The sequence below is a fragment of the Solea solea genome, chromosome 17 (assembly GCF_958295425.1).
Source record: "Solea solea chromosome 17, fSolSol10.1, whole genome shotgun sequence".
NCBI lineage: Eukaryota > Metazoa > Chordata > Actinopteri > Pleuronectiformes > Soleidae > Solea > Solea solea.
The window spans coordinates 20,387,957-20,407,637 of record NC_081150.1 but is presented as its reverse complement, the minus strand read 5'-3'; the positions used below and the strand labels follow the sequence as shown (position 1 = coordinate 20,407,637).

At 44.5% G+C, this 19,681-nt stretch overlaps 2 protein-coding genes across 3 annotated transcripts; both read right to left on the bottom strand.

Moving 5' to 3' along the window:
* Window positions 1–1,920: 1,920 nt before the first annotated feature.
* On the bottom strand, window positions 1,921–10,769 carry LOC131444135 (beta-taxilin-like). 2 transcript variants are annotated; one of them, XM_058614300.1, is made up of 11 exons: window positions 10,665–10,769; window positions 8,905–9,127; window positions 8,749–8,821; window positions 8,091–8,176; window positions 7,846–7,995; window positions 6,793–6,987; window positions 6,351–6,470; window positions 5,460–5,534; window positions 3,825–3,917; window positions 3,416–3,511; window positions 1,921–3,328 (listed from the first exon to the last, which is right to left on the bottom strand). In XM_058614300.1, the coding sequence occupies exons 2-11, from the start codon at window positions 9,115–9,117 to the stop codon at window positions 2,471–2,473; spliced, it is 1,959 nt and encodes a 652-aa protein (XP_058470283.1). In that variant the 5' UTR covers window positions 9,118–9,127; window positions 10,665–10,769; the 3' UTR covers window positions 1,921–2,470. The 2 variants fall into 2 exon arrangements, with proteins under 2 accessions (XP_058470283.1, XP_058470284.1); XM_058614301.1 differs by lacking the exon at window positions 5,460–5,534 and adding an exon at window positions 5,335–5,409.
* A 588-nt stretch (window positions 10,770–11,357) lies between these two features.
* On the bottom strand, window positions 11,358–19,681 carry LOC131443730 (NLR family CARD domain-containing protein 3-like). Its single transcript, XM_058613650.1, has 13 exons — window positions 19,585–19,681; window positions 17,818–17,910; window positions 17,624–17,731; window positions 16,519–16,620; window positions 16,333–16,437; window positions 16,020–16,130; window positions 15,472–15,550; window positions 15,154–15,373; window positions 13,267–15,070; window positions 12,991–13,164; window positions 12,725–12,898; window positions 12,601–12,647; window positions 11,358–12,525 (listed from the first exon to the last, which is right to left on the bottom strand). The coding sequence occupies exons 2-13, from the start codon at window positions 17,892–17,894 to the stop codon at window positions 11,993–11,995; spliced, it is 3,534 nt and encodes a 1,177-aa protein (XP_058469633.1). The 5' UTR covers window positions 17,895–17,910; window positions 19,585–19,681; the 3' UTR covers window positions 11,358–11,992.

Sequence of the window (19,681 nt, the reverse complement as noted above, 5' to 3'; positions counted from 1 at the left end):
TTTTGAAAATCTTTATTTAGAGTTATTTAAGTGACACAAAGCGACCACACGAGGCAGCAGTAGACCAGCAGCTCCTGTGTCCCCGCAATCTAAAATCACTGATTTTCTCTATGGGCGTTGGTGTGGGAGAGTGAGTGGTATACAGACTTCAGTTTCCTGTTGTTGTTGTGACTGAAATCATTTTTTTCTTGTGTCTCCACTGGCAGCCATGTTTTCACTGTGAGTGAGCCTCTTTGTCTGGGGCTGGTTCTCAGCAGCAGGGGGCGCTCACAGCACAGTCAACAGGGACTCACTGTCAGTTCCTCAGTCGTGTATAAGACACTTGGTACTGTCGTGACCTGACAGTATTTCTGTGACGTCGTGAACACTGAGGACAGTCTGACCTGAGTCCCGTCTTTTTATTGAGCGACATTGATTTTTCTTCTCACTTCCCCAAACTTCATTTTACGCTAGAAAAGACACGATGTGAGCTGGAGCTCGACCGGCCTGGACTCATGCACGGCTGAGATCAAACCAAAGTGACGTCGTTGTGAAAGTGTGATAATGAGTTGGTGGACGTCGCCGTGGCAGACGCTCGCTCAGTGAGTGCGATGTTTGTGGCGCTGCAGCAGAGGAACACGGACAACAACGCGGTTTTCCCCTGAATTACTTTGAAGGGGACATATTATGCAAAATCAACTTTTTAATCATTTCAATACTTATATTTTCAGCGATGTACAAACACACGCATTTTTAAGAAAAGGTCACATAGAGCTCATAACTGACCATTCTAACCACTCACTCTCCCACACCAAACCCCATCGAGAAAATCAGTGATTTTAGCTCACGGGGACACAGGAGCTGCTGGTCTACTGCTGCCTCCTGTGGTCACTTTGTGTCAATGAGAGAAGTCTGAGTGAAGGATTTCAAAAGCTGAATTGACAAAATTATACAATTGAACTTAATGATGGAGGCAGCAGTGGATCAACAACTCCTGTGTGCTGTGATGTTAAAATCACTGATTTTCTCTATGGGGTTTGGTGTGGGAGAGTGAGTGGTTTACAAACTTCAGTTTCCTGTCTTTACTTACAGGGTTAGACAACAACAACAAAAGCACACAGTGTGCGACTGTGCTGCGTTCAAAGGTCGTCAAAGGTCAGGGAATTCTCAGGGCAAGTTTTTCATCATCTGAAGCCAAACTGCTGATCTCAGATCAACCCTGATGTCCCTGTTTTAGCTCCGCCCACCTGCAGTGAAGTTAATTTTTTTGTTGAAAAGAGGTGAAGAAACGGCTGTTTTGTCTCCTGTTGTTAAAGTCAAGACTATTTTTTAAGTGAAAAGTGAAAACAAAACCTTTGAATCTTAAAAAAAAACTAAACACGAAACTCTTTTGAATAAGTGAAGCTTCACTGTAACCTTAAACTGTGTTATGAATTGTAGTCAGAACCTGTGTAGACAAAGAGCTGCATCTAGTGGTTGTTTTATGGCACTGCAACATCAGACATTTGTTTTTTTTACTAACTGTGCTGTGTATTTTATTTCACGACAGTTTCTATGGCGACAGTTTGTCCCATCAGTCTGTGACCTTCTTGTCAAAGTGTGTGAGTCCTCGTGCTGGTGTCTTTGTGAGGACCGTGACCTCAGTGTGAAATGTGAGGACACTTTTGAAAAGTGTAGAACGAACGCTGGTTTTGATATGATTTTAACAATTTCACCAAAGTTTTTGACATCGCCTGTGTCCTGGCTCCTATTGGCCAATGGCAGCTGTCAATCACACAGTAAATGTGAAGATAAATTCTACTGACGATGAGAGGAAACTCGTGATCGAGACCATTGGATGAGTTCAAACTGAGTTCTCTCTGCAGCCAGCAGGTGGCTCCCTGCGGTCATATTTGATGATTGAGGTGAAGATACTGACACAAAGAGAGGAGCGTTCAAATGTCACCGTCAAAAAAAACAACTTTATTTGATTTTCTAATCGTGATTCAGATCAACGTCGATACTAGCAAACAATTGTGTTTTTAGAAAGAAGAAGAAGGAGAAGAAAGGAAACACGTATTTTCTGTTCTACTGCGGTGGACAAGTGAGTCTAACTTCATTTAACGATGGACAAAGTGCAACGGAAACACATTTAGCAAATACGAGATGATGTTTAGAAATCATGTGACTGAAATGTCCCGCTGTGTTTGTTTCTGATTGGCTGTAAACGTCTTTATTTCCCTCCTTTGTACGTCCTCGTATTCTCTGGACGATGGTTTGTGGCTGTGAGAACTGGCCGCATCACTGGTTATCGCCTTGTTAGAATAGGTGATAAATTAGGATGGAATCCAGTTCATGTCGGTGCTTCGTGTTCGAGCCATTGACGCGTTTCCTTTTACAGAGCACACACACACACACACACACACACACACACACACACACACACACACACACACACATACATACACTATTCCCAAATAAGCACACACACTTGGGGGGCGGAGCCTAAGCTTTAGCTGGAGTTCTTGCCGCTCTTCTTCTTCTTCTTCTTTGGTGCCTGCTTCTTGTTGAGGTCGTCGGTGTTTGCGGCAGTGGTTTCAGGAGAAGGTGTAACAGACTCTGACGCTGTTGTTGCTTCTTCTGACCCCTTCACCACTTCATCGTGGTCCAGCTGGACCACAGCTTTGTCCTCACCAGGTGTCTCCAGTGTTTCAGCCTCTGACGGCAGCAGCTGCTGCTTCTCCTCGTCAGCTTTGACTCCTTGCTCCTGCTCTGTGACTTGAACTTGTGTTTGAACCTGTTCTGGTTCTGGTTTGGGTTTGGACGACTTCTCCTCAGATGTTTCAACCTCCTCCACGTGGTCTGGCAGGGGCAGATCTGTATCAGCTGCCTCAGATTTCACGTCTATCACCTGTGTGGGGACTGAAACTGGCCCCTCTTTGGCCTGACCTTTGGTGTTGAAATGGAAAAACGCAGACGCCACCCCGTCTTCTTCCGGGTCCACCTCCTCTTCCTCCTCTTCGTCTTTGTGGGTAGGTGTGGCCAACAGCGATGCAGCAAACTCCTGCAACTTGGCCTGCTCCTCCCTCAGACGGGCCATGTCCTCTGTCAGGACAGGGTCCTTCTCCTGGAGCTCCTGGATGTCCGCATCAGTCAGGAGCGCAGTAGAACTGTCAGCAACATCTTCGCAGGTGGTTTCTTCAGGATGAGCGACAGCTGAGATCTTTGCTGGCAGCTCAGAGTTAGTGTGGCGGACGTCTTTGATCTTCTCATAGAGGACTTTCCTCTCCTCCTGAAGGATACGGCAGAGCTTCTCAAGCTTGTCAATCTTCAGGACAAACAGTTCGTACTGTTTCCCTTTCTCGGTTCTCTGAATAACAAAGGTTGAAGAGAGAGAGAGGCGTGGATATTCACGTCACATTTGTTTTTCAAAATACTTCAAACTCCATGAACAAACCTCTTCAATCATGTCAGTCAGAGCCTTGTTGCAGTTCTCAAACCTCGTCTTCCACAGATTTGACTCTTTCTCCATTTTCTTCATCTTGCCCGACATCTGCAACAATAAAATTTTGAGGAAACAAAAAAAGCAAAACGTCGATTTAGAATTGGTCAGTTTCAGTTTGCTGTCGGGCAGTGAGATAAAGACGTGAACGTGTGAATGTGAAAGATATCGGAGACTTAAACTGACGCAGACTTCATTGCACAAGTGTTCTGTTAAGTGGATAAAAACATGTTTTTCCTTGTGTCTCTGCTGGCAGCCCTGTGTCTGTGTCTTGGGCTGGTTCTCAGCAGCAGGGGGCGCTCACGCTACAGTCATTGCTGACTACTGTATGTGTAAGCACTTCAAACAAACCCATGTTACTTACGTTATCCATCTCCTTTTTGAAGCGGACGTAGATTTCGTTGCTTTTGGCCAGCGTGGCCTGAAACTCGTCAAACTTCTGGGCGTAGAGTGCCAGCTGTGGACGGACAAGAAAACACGAGGGATTTAACAACTGTGAGGTTTTGATTAGAAAAAAATTATTTTCAACAAACTGTCGCTCTTTGTTCATTACGGTGGAAACCACTGTGACGTTCCTCGCTCTGGGATTCCATGTAAAGTGGATTTTTGACCGACTGTAATGTGCTACGGGGAGTTAACATGATGAGCTAAAAGGCTTTTTGATTCAATTCAGTGGTTTGATTTTGTTTTCCGTCAACCTGAGTTGAATAAAGTTAGATGAATGTGAAAGAGGTTATTTTCATATGTAAGCAACGATTCTGCCGCAGGAGCGTTTCTCTGAAACAAAGGACTTTACCAGTAAATGTGTGCATTTCTACTGAATAAACATGAAGACCATGTTCCCGTCTTTATCTCACTGTCCGACAGACTTTTCCAACAAGTAAACGGAAGTTTGTAAACCGCTCACTCTCCCACACCAAAGTCCATATAGAAAATCAGTGATTTTAGCTCGCGGGGACACAGGAGCTGCTGGTCTACTGCTGCCTCGTGTGGTCAGTTTGTTTCACTGAGGTAAGTCTGAGTGAAGGATTTCAAAAGCCGAAAGTGATAAAAAGACATTTGAACTTAGTGATGGAGGCAGCAGTGGATCAACAACTCCTGTGTGTGTGATGTTAAAATCACTCATTTTCTCTGTGGGATTTTGTATGGGAGAGTGAGCGGTTTACAAACTTCTGTGGGACATAGATTTTATTGAGCCTTGTGGCTAGAATCAGTTTTTTTTTATTTTCACTTATGCTGTATCCACACTGATGCGACGAGAATTTGTCGCACGACAGGTTTAGAAGAGTTGAAATTTTCCAACACGACGGCCAATCAGTGTTGAAATTCTCTGGACGACATCACATACTCGCCAGCATCCAGACTCCACTCGTGGAAACGTATTATTTTTGTGTGTGGACACTCGGAGCTGTGCAACACTTTATCTCTTGTGGAAACGTTTGCGGAGAAGAAACCGGCGTCTTGTTCACAACACCATCACCAATAATTCAGGAGCTCCGTGTGGACGAGAGACACTCGTGACGAGCTTCACACGGGGCACCACTTCTCAAAGCTGGCGGTGAAACTCATCACCTGGTGTCCGGCTCCGTGTGGTAGACGACAGTTTCTTCTCTGCACACGTTTCCACAACAGAGATAAAGTGCAACAATGCTTTGGCTGATGGTGAAAAGAAAGGCTACGTTACTTCTGTTTAAAACGCGGCCACTTGGCGGCCAGCACTCCCATCGCGTCACAAAATGTACAAAATAAAATAAGACATGTGACAAATTGCGCTGGGTGTGAACACAGCATGAGAGTGAGCCTCGGGTTCGCAGCAGCAGGGGGCGCTCACAGCACGTGTGTGTTTTCGAGGCGTCGCAGTCGTATGTATTCACCTGTGCCTGCATGACAGTCGCCTGCTCTTTGAGTGTTTTTGCCTGAAGTTTCCACTCAGCGGCCTGAACCAGTAACTGGTTAGAAGAGAACAGACAGAGCCACATTACAAAAACAGCTGCTTTACCTTCTTCTTCATGGTCAGCTCCTGCTCCTTCATAGCGAAGCATTTCTTTGTTTTGTCAATAGCCTCCCTAAGCAACTACAGTGACAGAGACAGTACACAGTCAATCTGAGCAGATGTGATGAAGGACAGGCAGCCTGGTCTCCAACAGTCACACGTTTCTGCAAACCACACAGTCCCCCCCCCCGAACTGTTTATGTGTCCGCCTCGTTTGTCTTTGGTGACTTCTTGTTTTACTTCGTAGTTTCTACATCTAATCTACATCTTTTGGCGTTTTTCCATCGTACAGTTCTGACTCGACTCGACTCGTTGTTTTTCTTCTCCATCAACGATAGAACCTGGTACCTGATAGAACCTGGTACCTGATAGAACCTTGTACCTGGTGGTTTTTTTTAGTACCTGCTCTGACGAGCTGAGCCGATATGTGAATGTGACGTCAACAGACTGCCGGCCTCTGATTGGTCAGAGAGAGTCGTCACTGAAGAGTCATGAGCGTGACGTCAGAATCAAACTGTCGATCAGTTAAAAAGACTTAAAAATCCGACTTATAATTCCAAAATCTACTTAAAATTCCAAATTCTACTTTTTAATGATTCACTTTCACCCAAAACAACTGCTTTACAAGTCACTAGTTTGTGTGTTTGTGTTGGTTAGAAAAAAACCACATCACGGCAGTCTCATGCTGGGATGACTCCGCCCACGTTGAGGAGGAGCTATGATGTCATGGAAAACCACACTAAACCGTGTAAATGGAAAGGTTTCTCGTGGTTTGCAGAAAAACAACCCTTTTTGGAGACCAGGCTGTGAACAGGAAAGTGAGTCGAGGTCAAAACATGCGAGTAAAGATGAACCTGAATGAGTGATTTGTGTTGTTTTTCAGGAAAACACACTCACGTATTCTTTCTCCCGCTTGTGTTTCTCCTCGGCGGCGGCGAGCAGCGCGTTGGCCTCCTGCAGTTTGGCGTCCGTCAGTTTGTGCTGCAGCTCGCGGTGTCTGTCGATTTTCTCCAGACTCTGCAGGAGCGAAAACAACCGTCGTCAAAACATTCTCTCAATTTTGTGAGTCGTCATTTTCTTCTTTGATGACGTGCGGTACAGGGGAGTGGTGTTTAAAAATAGCACTACACCTCCGGTGTAGGTGGCGGTAGGAAGAAGCTGAAGGAGGAAGACGTCGCGTGCAAACGTTCAGACGTCAAAATTCGGTACTTTGTTATTTATATTTCTACCATCGTTTACGTTGACTCCACTACATTTCCTCTGACTCTCTTTGTTACTCGTTACTACCAAATAAAATCAGAAGAAGAAGAGTGTAAGTGAGTGAGTGAGTTAGCTTCACCTCGTCCCTCAGTTCACACTGGCCCATCAGACTCTCCAGTTTGTCGCTCAGGTTGGCGTTCTCGCGGCACAGCCTGTCGTTGCGGGCGCTGTGCTGCTCGATCTGAGCCCGGATGTCGGTCAGCGTGTTCTGGAAGTGGCCGGTGATCTCTTTCCTCTTCTGCTCGTCCTCGCTGCGACACTGAAGTGTCTCCTCCTGGAAACACGCTCACTGTCACATTTCCTGACTGTTTTATTACAACAATAGATTCAAATGAGACGCGATCACTCAGCTGTGTTTGCGTGATGTTTGAACGCCACTCACTCTCCCACACCAAAGTCCACAGACAAAATCAGTGATTTTAGCATCACAGCACACACTAAGTTCACATGTCCTATTTTGTCACTTCAGTGTTTGAAATCCTTTCTTCCTTTCAGATTTATCTCAGTGACACAAAGTGACCACACGAGGCAGCAGTAGAGCAGCAGCTCCTGTGTCCCCACGAGCTAAAATCACTGATTTTCTCTCTGGGCTTTGGTGTGGGAGAGTGAGCGGTTTACAAACGTTTGTCTCACAGTGAGATAAAGACGTGCAGATAAAGATATCTTAGACTCAAGTTAACATTGTGTATTGATATAACATTTAGAAATCATGTGTTTGGCAAGTCATTTTCAAAAACCAAAGCCCATAGCGAAAATCCGTGATTTTAGCTCGCGGGGACACAGGAGCTGCTGGTCTACTGCTGCCTCGTGTGGTCACTTTGTGTCACTGAGAGAAGTCTGAGTGAGGGATTTCAAAAACCGAATAGACAAAATAAGACATTTGAACTGAGTGATGGAGGCAGCAGTGGATCAACAACTGTGTGTGTGATGTTAAAATCACTGATTTTCTCTATGGGCTTTGGTGTGGGAGAGTGAGTGCTTTACAAACTTCAGTTTCCTGTTGGAAAAGTCCGTCTCACAGTGAGATAAAGACGTTTTGACATTAGTGGGGGTGCTTTACACCACCTTCTTCCTCAGTAGTATTATCAGACAGAGTATTTATAGAACTGTGTGTGTGTGTGTGTGTTCTCACCCTCAGTGTGTTGTAGTGTGATTGCAGCTCTCTGCACAGAGCCTCCAGTTTGCTGCGAGCTGTGACACTGCTGCGACGCTCGGCCCGTAGAGAAGACAACTTCTGCTGCAGATCACACAGTTGGTTCTGGTCGCAGCGCCGCAGGGCCGCCTGTTCTCACACACACACACACACAGAGGAACGCAGGATTTGTTATGAGGTCATGTTTGTGTGAGGGTGAAAAAGACAACAGCAAGTTTTCTTACCAGTTCAGAATATTTCCTGACCAGAGTTTCCAGTTTCTCCTCTGATGAGGACAGTTTGTTCAGACTCTGTGTGAGGAGAGACACGTCTGGACATGAAGACAGAGACAGAGAGCGAGAGAGAGAGCGGGTGTTATATTTAGTGTGGGACAATTGTAAAGTTTGTCCATCTCTCTTATTTTATAAGATATTTGGCAAAAGTGTCGAAATTTAGGAAGAAATTATAGGTTTTTGTCCACTTCACCTGATAAGATCTACGTCAGCTTAAGTCTACGATATCTTAGATATGTGTCCATGTCTTTATCTCACTGTGAGACAGACTTTTCCAACAGGAAACTGAAGTCTGTAAAGCACTCACTCTCCCACACCAAAGCCCATAGAGAAAATCTGTGATTTTAACATCACAGCACACAGGAGTTGTTGTTCCACTGCTGCCTCCAAGTCAAATGGATGTCATTTCGGCTTTTGAAATCCTTCATTTAGGTTGATCTCAGTGACACAAAGTGACCACACGAGGCAGCAGTAGACCAGCAGCTCCTGTGTCCCTGTGAGCTAAAATAACTGATTTTCTCTATGGGGTTTGGTGTGGGAGAGTGAGTGGTTTACAAACCTGAGCCTCTGAAATGAGTCAGGCAAAGTTCACGTTGTCCTCCGGTCTCACCTGTCTCCATGGTAACTGTGGTGTCATTTCTCGGCGCCTCCAGCGTCAGTTCTGTCTCTGCCTCCGACGCATCCTGACACCAATCGGAAAAAGATGGATTCACACTCTCACAATAAAAAAATCACGGCGAATGTCGAGGTGCCGGGGGAAACTCACCTGTTTGTCCAGGAGGTCGGCGGTGGAGCCGTACGTGTGCATGATGTCATCCAGCCGCCTGCTGAACTCTATCATTGGGTCAAAGAATTCAGGGGAGGAGCCACAGGCGGCAGGGGCGGCGGCCTGACCTCCATCGTTCTCCTGGTCCATGGAGGAGGACGAGGTTGCCACCATCACATCCAGAACCTCTGCTGCTTTCACTGACGTCTCCATCCTCAGAGTTCTGCAGACAACAGAGGAACCGGAGGATTGTGAGGATTTTCATTTATTTCATCTGGAGTTTAGAGTCAACGTTCACAACGAGATGAGTTCAACGTCGTCGTCAGACCGAAGACGAGTTCAGCGGCGGCGGCAGAACGTCGTCGTCAGACCGAAGACGAGTTTCAACAAATGTGAAAAGATACACTTCAGATGAAGAGTTTTTTTGGTGCAGCCATCTTTGAATGGTGATGTCACAAGAGTTTGACGTTAGTGGCTAATGTAGCCATATGTCCCTTGGTGTGTGTGTGTGTGTGTTCTTGTATGGGTATCTTTGTGAGGACCAAAAAACACCCTGGATATACTGTACCTAAGGAAGTGAGGACATACTGACACTCCTAAAAATGGCTTTTCCCCAGGCTTAAGACCTGGTTTCAGGGTTAGAACTGGATAAAGGGTTAGGGTTAAGGGAACGGGCTCGAGAATGAATTATGTCTGTGAATGTCCTCACTATGACTGAGGCACAAACGTCTGTGTGTGTCCGTCCAGAGGCTGTTTATCCTCACAGCTCTGTTGCAATGACGCCTGCTACTGTTATTGTATCTACTGAGTTAAAATTAACACACACACACACACACACACCTGTTGTGGTCTCATCTATTCTGAGAGTGTCCAAATATGGTCGAACTGCCTGACACACACACACTCAAACACTCACCAACTTGTTTATAGTCACTTAGTGAGGACACCTCATAGACATAATGCATTACCTTACCCTAACCTTAACCTTTAACCTTTAATCTTTAACCTTAAACCTAACCTCAAACCAATTCTCACTCTAACCCCAAAAAAACAGGAGTTTCACCCAGAAAAAAGCCCTTTAAAGACAAAATGTCCTCACAAACACAGGTGTGTACATCACAAAGACACAAATGCAAGTAAACACACACACACGCCGGTGTCATGATGACGTCCCATCGTCAGAGCAACATTAGGCTCCACCCACAATGACTCACAGCCAATGGCAGCCCTTCACCGCCCCCCATCTTCATCAACACTGCCTCAACTTTCACCCAAGCACAAAAATAAGAATGAAGTGAAGTGAATGTAATTTTAATAAAAAAAAATTTAAAAAAGTATATTTTTTCACCTAAATCTCACGAGTTCAAATACCTCGCACACAAAAACAACATCACTTGCCGTTCCACTCGTTTTTGCCGCCACGCGTCTGGAAACAACGCCGCGAAAAAAAAGTTGCCGCGACTTGAGCGACCGTGACGCATCAACGCTCAGTCACCGCTGGCAGCCATCATGGAATTCCTTCACGTGTTTTCGTTCACAGAGCTCACAAAAAAGACTGTAGCAAACGATGTCGCAAAAACGATCTAATCAGGTAACGTTGGGCTCATGTATATGAGTGAAAACCACACACACACACACATTAGAAACATGAGGGTTAGTGCATTTTTTAAAAAAGTTTCAACTTTTTTTTTTTAAGTTTGAATATTTGAGTGAAATGATAAACGTTATACAGAGGAAACGTAAAGTAAAAGAAGTCTTACCACGAACAGTGGAGTCACAGAGAGGAGGTGAAGCAGAGAAAGACTGAGACCGATGAAAGAAAGAGGAGGAGGGGGAGGAGCCAACGACAGCTGACCCCCAAAATAACCTGTGTGTGTGTGAGAGAGAGAGAGCTACAAACAGCCCTCAGTATGAGCTCTCAGAGCAGTGTCTGTCATGGCCGACTGAGTAGCGATGAGAGATGCTAATGTCGCTAAAGCTGTAGCGACACAGTGTCCGATGTTGTTCAAAATATGCGAGAAGTTCGCACCAGTCTTGTATAAAGTACCTTAAAGGTGATACTTGAGTAAAAGTACAAGTATGTTACCAGAAAATGACTTTGGTAGAAGTTGAAGTAAATTTTTTTTGTAATAATTCTTAAGTTAAAGTCTTAAAGTTTATGACATGTATTGTACTTAAGTATCTAAAGTCATTATCTGATATAAAATGTATTGGGATGGTTTTACAAGTACAAGTAAAAGTATTAAAAAAGTGAGGAGTCAGGATTGGATCGGTGGTAGGGCGAGTTGTCCTTCAACTGGAAGGTTGTGGGTTCAATTCCTGGCTCCTGTCCTTGAGCAAAGACACTTGACCCCATATTGCGGTGTGTGAATGGGTGAAAAGTGTAGTATATTAAGCAGCTCATCAAGACTAGAAAAGCTCTATTTAAATACAGACCATAATACTACTTCTTCTTCTGATTTTATTTGGTAGTAACACAGAGAGTTTGTTACAGACGACTCATGCAAACGGTAAACATGAGGACAGAGCATCACAAAGATCGTATCTGTCAGAATCACCAAACAATACGACATAAAACATCCCTGATGCTGTGTTTCCATCAGGGTACGGTTGGGTTTGGTACAGTATGGTATGGTTTGGAATGGGGGTCAGGGTCGGTCAGTCAGGGTCAGTCAGGCGGGGCGTGTGGGCTGTGTCCGATGGCTGCTACTCAAGCAAGTCCAGTCCCCTACAGCTAACCACAGAAGACGACTATGACCTGGATGACGGACAGTCTTCACAGACCGAGGGCGTTAGAGAAACACCGGTTGCAAATGAGTGGCGCCCAATCAGCTGACTGTCGTTGGTGGCTCCCATTTTACTCTGGTACCCCAAAGTAAGGGTGCTGTAAAATGGAACAATGGTGGCTGGTCATATTGGGACTATTCCTTATGGAAACAATAAAAATATGTCCTGTACTGTACCTAACCAAACTGATACCTCATCCAATACGTGACTTAAGCTGTTCCCAAGACTTTACCTCTTAAACAGAATAGAATGCCGTTTATTGTCATTAATCAGTGTTCAGAGAGATTGGATAGCTTCACCTTTACAAAGGAGAACACAGAGACACATAGGAACCATAAGAGACCCAGAACCCAGGATAAACAGGTTCAGTCAATATGGTCCTGAAGGTGTGGAGGTGGATCAGTGAGTCAGAGGAGATTCCGTAGAAGGACAGAGTCCCAGCAGGACAGTCCACATACACTGATACTCGGTGAGAGACAGAGGAGGAGTCGATGGAGGTTTCTCTCTCGCGGTGGCGGACAGAGTAACCACGGACATCAGAGCATCTCAGACTCCAGGACTGATCATAATCTCCAAACAGACCTTGAGAACTGTCGCCTTTCCTCTGGATTGACATGTTACTGACTGATATGAGGACATGTCCTTTCCACTTGACCTCCCAGTAACAGCGTCCAGTCAGACGAGTTTTACACAGAAGCTGAGGAAAGTGACTAAATCTGTGTGGATGATCAGGATAGGACTGATAGTCGGCCACGTTGGTGACTTTCCTGTTGTTGTCAGACAGTTTGAGTTCTCTGTACACTGTGTTTGTGTCCAGTTCCAGTTCACATGAATCTGATGAAGACACGGCTGCAGTTTATTAATGATCAGCTGATATGTTGTTATTTACTGTTGTAAATCCATACTTACACTTCCAGAGTCCAGGTCTTAACCTTTGCGCTCCAGCATGGTCCATCCTGGAGGAAGAAACAGTCTGAATGAGTTTCACATTAGTCCAAACTGCTGCTCAATGTGGAGCAGAGGAGGAAAATACCTGAGAGTGTCCAGTCTCCAATGAGGACTCTTCAGTCCAGCAGAAAGCAGCGTCTCTCCTGAGTCTCCTGGATGATTGTAGCTCAGGTCCAGTTCTCTCAGATGAGAGGGGTTGGAGTTCAGAGCTGCGGTCAGAGAAGAACATCCTACCTCTGTGACCAGACAACCTGACAGACTGGAGTTAAGAAGACATGATGAACTCAGTGACTCAGAAAATTGTGCAGACATTAAACAAAAGATCAACTGTCAAACAAACTGAGTTCTGACCTGAGAGTCTCCAGAGAACAGTGAGGACTCTTCAGTCCATCACACAGCAGCTTCACTCCTGAATCCCGCAGGTCATTGTTACTCAGGTCCACGTGTCTCAGACTAGAGGACACAGAGTTGAGGACTGAGGACAGAGCGGCACAGCTTCTCTCTGAGAGTTTACAGTCACTCAGTCTGAGGTAGAAAACAGTGATGAACAAAAGATTAAACATGTTTTTTTTAATTTTTTGGTCTTTAGAATATGTCTTATTAATATTTATACATGGATGCACTTACAGAGCTTTGTTGGAGGCTTTGACCACAGGCAGCAGCTTCAGAAGAGCCTCCTCTGAAGCTGAATACTTCTTCAGGTCAAACTCGTCCAGATCTTTTCCTGATGACAGTAAGATGAAGACCAGAGCTGACCACTGAGCAGGAGACAGTGTCTCTGTGGACAGACGTCCTGATGTGAGGGACACTTGGATATCCTCCACAAGAGAACGGTGGTTCAGTTCATTCAGACAGTGGAACAGGTTGATGCTTCTCTCTGCAGACAGATTTTTACTGATCTTCTTCTTGATGTATTGGACTATTTTCTGATTGGTCCGTATGGTACTTCCTGTTTGTGTCAGTAGGCCTCTTAGGAGCTTCTGATTGGAGTCCAGTGAAAGACCCAGGAGGAAGCGGAGGAACAAGTCCAGGTGTCCATTAGGACTCAGTAAGGCCTTGTCCACAGCACTCTGGTGCAGATGATTCAGTTCAGAATTGATTTTGAATAATTTGGACCTCTGGGATGTTGATGGTTCCTCTGAAAACAGATTTCTTCCAGTGGTGATGAAGGTCAGATGGACATGAAGAGCAGCCAGAAACTCTTGAACACTCAGATGGACAAAGCAGAATACCTTGTCCTGGCACAGACCTCTCTCCTCTTTAAAGATCTGAGTGAAGACTCCTGAGTAAACTGAAGCTGCTGTGATATTGATGCCACACTCTGTCAGGTCTGATTCATAGAAGATCAGGTTTCCTTTCTGCAGCTGCTCAAAAGCCAGTTTCCCCAGAGACTCAATCATCATCCTGTTCTCTGGACTCCAGTGTGGATCTGTGTCAACTCCTCCATCATATTTTACCTTCTTCACTTTGGACTGAACCACCAGGAAGTGGACGTACATCTCAGTCAGGGTCTTGGGCAGTTCTCCACCATCTCTGGTTTTCAACATGTTCTCCAGAACTGTTGCAGTGATCCAGCAGAAGACTGGGATGTGGCACATGATGTGGAGGCTTCGTGATGTCTGGATGTGGGAGATGATCCTCCTGGCCTGCTCCTCATCTCTGAACCTCTTCCTGAAATAATCCTCCTTCTGTGGGTCCGTGAACCCTCTGACCTCTGTCACCATGTCAACGCAGTCAGGAGGGATCTGATTGGCTGCTGCAGGTCGTGTGGTTATCCAGAGGTGAGCAGAGGGAAGCAGTTTCCCGCTGATGAGGTTTGTCAGCAGCACGTCCACTGTGGTGGACGCTGTGACATCAGTCAGGATCTCAGTGTTGTGGAAGTCCAGAGGAAGTCGACACTCGTCCAGACCATCAAAGATGAAGACCACCTTATAGTCTTCAAACCTGCAGATTCCTGCTTCTTTGGTTTCAGTGAAGAAGTGATGGATGAGTTCCACCAAACTGAACTTCTTCTTTTTCAGCACATTCAGTTCTCTGAAGGTGAAGGGAAACATGAGCTGTACGTCCTGGTTGCTTTTGTCTTCAGCCCAGTCCAGAGTGAACTTCTGTGTTAACACTGTTTTCCCAATTCCAGCCACGCCCTTTGTCATCACTCTTCTGATTGGTACACCTCTTCCAGCTGAGGCGTTAAAGATGTCTTCTTGTCTGATGGTAGATTCTGGTCTGTCTGGTTTCCAGGAAGCTGTTTCAATCTGTCTGATCTCATGCTCATCATTGACCTCTCCAGTCCCTCCCTCTGTGATGTAGAGCTCTGTGAAGATCTGATTTAGAAGGGTGGGGTTTCCTGCTTTAGCCACGCCCTCAAACAAACACTGGAACTTCTTCTTTAGGTTTGATTTAAGTTCACGTTGACAAGCTGGAGCTCTGGTTTCTGACAAACACAAGAAAATAAATCAATGAGTGGATCCTTGAGAAAATAAGATGTTCTTCCTTTCACATTAAAAGTCCTCTTACTGCTCTGCAGACAGTCAGCTAGCTTCTCCTGCTTCATCCTCCTCAGGAAGTTCTCTGTGATCTTCAGAAAGGCCTCTCTGCTCCTCCTCTGCTCCTCATCTTCACCATCCAACACCTCCTCATCCTCCCTCTGTAAGACATCTGTGCGATCTGTACCCAGAACCCTCTGGATAGTCTTCAGCTCGTTCTTCACAAAGCAGATAATTTTCTCCTCCAGCAGCTGGAACAGAACAACATGTGAAGTTTAACCTCAGACGACCAGTGACCAGGACTGTGGTTCTATATGAACAGTATTCTCATGTTTGTACATTTACACACCTTAAATATGGAGTCCAGGTCTGTTCCATGCTGCTGGACAGACTGACCACTGAGAACCTCTGTCCTCTGCTGATCAACTCTGAGGAGAAAAGATTCAGTGTCATTTACTAAACAATCATTTGTTCCGACAAGGTTTTCAATGTGCTATGTTTACCTATGTTTCTTACTCAGCCAAGGTCACATGACATGAGTTTAACAACTTGAAGACTAAAGTCCCTGAAGGACAGTCTCTAGTGTATGTGTGTGAACGTTCAAAGACTCAATCGGAGTGACTTGTCGATATGTCCCTGACCAATCACAGGCTCTGACTAGATTTACTGCTGGAAATGTATTCAGAGACAAGGACAGGCTGAAGACAGAGGAACCTCAAACAGCAATGCAAGATTGGTCCACCAATAGAGAAGAAGAATAGGACTAAGAATAAGGAGCAAAACACCCAAAACTCATAATTTCCTGGATCAGTTTTTGGCATCAAACTAGGTTTAGATTAGACAGGCTCCCCCTGGTGGAGGATCATGTAAGTGTGTTAATTTGTGTGAAATTCTTACATCAGTTTCTCTCCATCTTTGAAGTTCATATAACAACCTATAGATTCTTCTCTCTTCACAGACACACAGGTGGGACCAGGTCCAGGAGAGTCTGGCTTTTCATGTTGGTTTCTAATCAAGAGAAATAAATTCTTAAAATGATGTTTTACTAACAGAGTTATATGCTGCAAGATGGACAAAATGGCACCTTTATGCAAGATAGTAGTGTCTTCCCCCTGTATTTGTGTTTTGCTCTTGTTTTATTGATTGAAAAATAAAGTTTAAAAAATGATGTTTTACTGAAACCAAGAAACTACCAGTTATGTTTCCTCACCTCTGACTCTCTCTGAAGTTAATAATTTGACTTTTGGACCTGTCACTCTTCACAGACACACAGCTGAGACCAGGTCCAGGAGAGTCTGGTTTTTCATGATGGCTCCTAATCAAGAGAAAGAAATTCATAAAATTATGTTTTACTGAAAACAACAAACTAATTTTTCAAACCTATTTTTCTTTTTACCTCTGATTATTTCTGAAGTTATCAAGAAGATCTATAGGTGATACTCTCTTCATTCTCTTCTCTCCAGGTCCAGTAGATTCTGGTCCCTGTTGAGGGATTCCCCTACAAATACAGGACATGTGTAGCACATTTAAAAGCAATATAAAGATCTTTGTAATATCACGACTGTATAATTATTTTATAGTTTGTGTGAACTGATACTGTGGTGAGTTTGTTTTTGTTGAGTTATTTGTTGTAATTCAACCTAGCAACCAGAAGGGGGGGCTCGCTGTAAATTTGACCTGTCGTTATCTCGCCGCCATTTTGTTTAGCTCACTTTAGCTTTGCTACCTGCACACACAGGTTCTGTGTTGATTGTGAGTAATATCACGTATATTCCTGTTGGTCTGAGAGACACTGAGTTTCGTGGTGAGTAAAGAGAAGCCTGTCATTTTCTTTTTTAATGAGGAAATAGTTAAAAAATGGAGTCGCTGCAAAATTCCGCTAACCGCTAAGCTAGCAAAGTCAATGTAAAGTCCAATAGGCTTATGCTAACAATGTTATTGTCTGAGGGGGAAATGCAGTTAACAGGCGGGATTTTTGACTAAATATGAACGTGTGAGTGTGAAATGTCACTGCTGAGACACATTTTGTTGTGTCTAGTGTTGAGTAAATTTAGACAAAACCCTGCTGTGAGATTTATTTCATATAATTAATGTAAATGTCCGGTTCATACTGTAGTCCTTCTGTACCTTGTGTGAAATATTGCTGCCACACTAGTTAAATATAAACATCAGTATCACATCACATTACAAAGTGATGAGATAATTGTTCAAACAATATACATATAATGTTTTTGTTATTTATATTTTTTATCTCAGAAATGAGAGTAAAACACTCGCAGTGTCGAGCCCTGGTTTTTGAAACCGATGTGTTGTGAACAAATGTTCCATATTTTCATGGGCCCAGATCCAAGCTTTGAAGGAATAGATGGGTGTTTTGGGGACTTGTGTCCAGCATGTCTCAGTTTTACACAGGTCTGGGACTGAAATTCCAAGTATTAGGCATCTCTGGTGGATCATTTGTGTTGTTTCCCTGTGAAGACCTCCACCCTCCATCATCTGACCTCTGCTCTTGTTTGAAGTCCACAGGTCGACCCATGGACCAGTCACTCCACATGGATACACAGCTGGGTTCAGGTCCAGCAGAGTCTGGTCTCTTTTGATGGATCGTCCTACAAACACAGGACATGACTTGTAAGTAAAACACTGATCTGTGACACGGAGCTGAGTCACATGGTCGATGAGATCCTCATCTCACCTCTGACCCCCATGTTCCACACACAGAGTGGCTTTAGAGGGTGGAGCTTCCTCTTCACTGTCCTTGATCTGATTCATTGCAGAGCACCACCTGCTGGGAGAATAAAAGTCACACATTACAAGTTCTGCTAACATGGTTTACCACAGAATTGGCCGCTATGACCCTCATTGGCTGACTGATCATTGGTTTATGCTAATAATAGACTGTCAGTCACGCAGTTATTGGGTGGGCTCTGGGCTGGTGATACTTGAGTCACCAAAGCTAATCAGTAAACAGGGTTTCATAGACCATCAACCACCAAACGTCTACTTTGGTTTCAAAGTATTGACCTGCTGCTTATGTGGTCCAGCAGCAGGGGCTGCAGAAGCTGCTGAGGAACAACATGAACCAGGAGGAGAGTGAGAGGGACAAACCATTCCTGACCCTGGCACCGTCCTCTGAACCTCAGACTTTTCACAACAACAAATCATCATCACCAGGTCCAACAGGAGCAAGAAGAGCCAGCAACACCAGATGGACCCTCATTTTGATGTGAAAGCAACCACAGGTATGTTACTGTGAGCAGAGCACGGACACGATCAAGAGCTGGTACTGTTTTGGTACCAGTTTCTCATGAGTTGGAACCAAAGTATCAATAATCATCTGAACAAATAGTTCCTTCTTTAAATAGTTATGTTACTTTGACACTAACTTCACTTAAAAACAGCCCGGAATTGTAAAATAATGCTCGCTCAGATGCTTCCCAACCACGTGGTCATGATGATGAAACTGCTGCCGTCACATAATGATATTTGACGTTGTGCAGTGTCTTAACCAAGCTAACATTTGTGCTGCTGCTTCTCAGTGCAGCCTGATACAAGTCTGAAGATAAAAGTACTAGAGCTGGGATTTATGGCTCTTTCGCTTCAAAGAGCCGTTCAAAACACTCGGCTTGTTCTTATATTTCATTATTTTTTAGAAGCCAAATGGGTAAAAACTCCTTTATATCAAGAAAATAATCACTGGTTGTAAATCCAACCAATATTGGGGCTGTGTGCTCAGCGCCTCCCCCAAGTTGATACAGAAGACGTCACGAGCGGCAGCCACGTTCGCATCTGCGACCCAGTTCTCATTGTTCATTTAAAAGAGCCGTTCCATTACTTGTTCGTGATCGTCACAGCTCTTAAAAACAACTCGGTCAAGACACCATTAGCATCACACTTTACAGGCCTTCACTACAAGTGAGTCCACTGGTTTAAACAGAAGAGCCCGCCCTCTGGTGGTCATCTTACCTCTGTGTTCAGGCTTCCTTGGCAACAAATTATAGACTCATAGTATCATTATGATACATATGTACATTTGCTGCCAAACAAATGATAGTGATGAACTGAGAATCAGGACCTCAGACCAGGTACAGTCCACTATGTTAAAGCATTTTTGACATTTTAGACATCGCTTTAAATTTCTTTATCACAAACTCAAAGAACAGATTTGTGCTCCAGTTTGTTAAATATTTGAGCAGAGAAAGAAACGTGATCATCTGATTTCTAACGTGATATAAACTCGGTCAGAGTTGATTTGTTGATGGAAGCTGTCAGACCAGTTCAGACGCTTCATGCAGGAATGTTGAAAACAAAGTCAGATTATAAAGATTGTCACTCACAGAATAACATGTATCTATTTGAGCAGCAGCAGCCAATCACAGTCCAGAAAATAGAGCAGGAGTCATAGTGATGAAAGAGACTGTGACGATCAGACAGTGTCACATTTGTCAGGTAAGATTCTCACCTGCTGAACTGAGCTCAGGTCCACTCACACACGCTGTCCACCTTCATGTGGACACCAGCCGCTGCCGATTGTCCCTCGTCTGTCCTGCCGCCCTTCT

What these genes read in the sequence shown, in the direction of transcription:
- LOC131444135 (XM_058614300.1), bottom strand. Translation starts at nt 9,117, where the DNA reads ATGGAGACGTCAGTGAAAGCAGCAGAGGTTCTGGATGTGATGGTGGCA. An exon ending in CACACTACAACACACTGAGG is followed by an intron (nt 6,988 to 7,845) that starts GTGAGAACACAC and finishes GCGTGTTTCCAG; the next exon opens with GAGGAGACACTTCAGTGTCG. An exon ending in TCAAAAAGGAGATGGATAAC is followed by an intron (nt 3,512 to 3,824) that starts GTAAGTAACATG and finishes TTATTGTTGCAG; the next exon opens with ATGTCGGGCAAGATGAAGAA.
- LOC131443730 (XM_058613650.1), bottom strand. Translation starts at nt 17,894, where the DNA reads ATGAATCAGATCAAGGACAGTGAAGAGGAAGCTCCACCCTCTAAAGCC. An exon ending in AAAGATGGAGAGAAACTGAT is followed by an intron (nt 15,551 to 16,019) that starts GTAAGAATTTCA and finishes TTTTCTCCTCAG; the next exon opens with AGTTGATCAGCAGAGGACAG. An exon ending in AAAGCCTCCAACAAAGCTCT is followed by an intron (nt 13,165 to 13,266) that starts GTAAGTGCATCC and finishes TTTCTACCTCAG; the next exon opens with ACTGAGTGACTGTAAACTCT.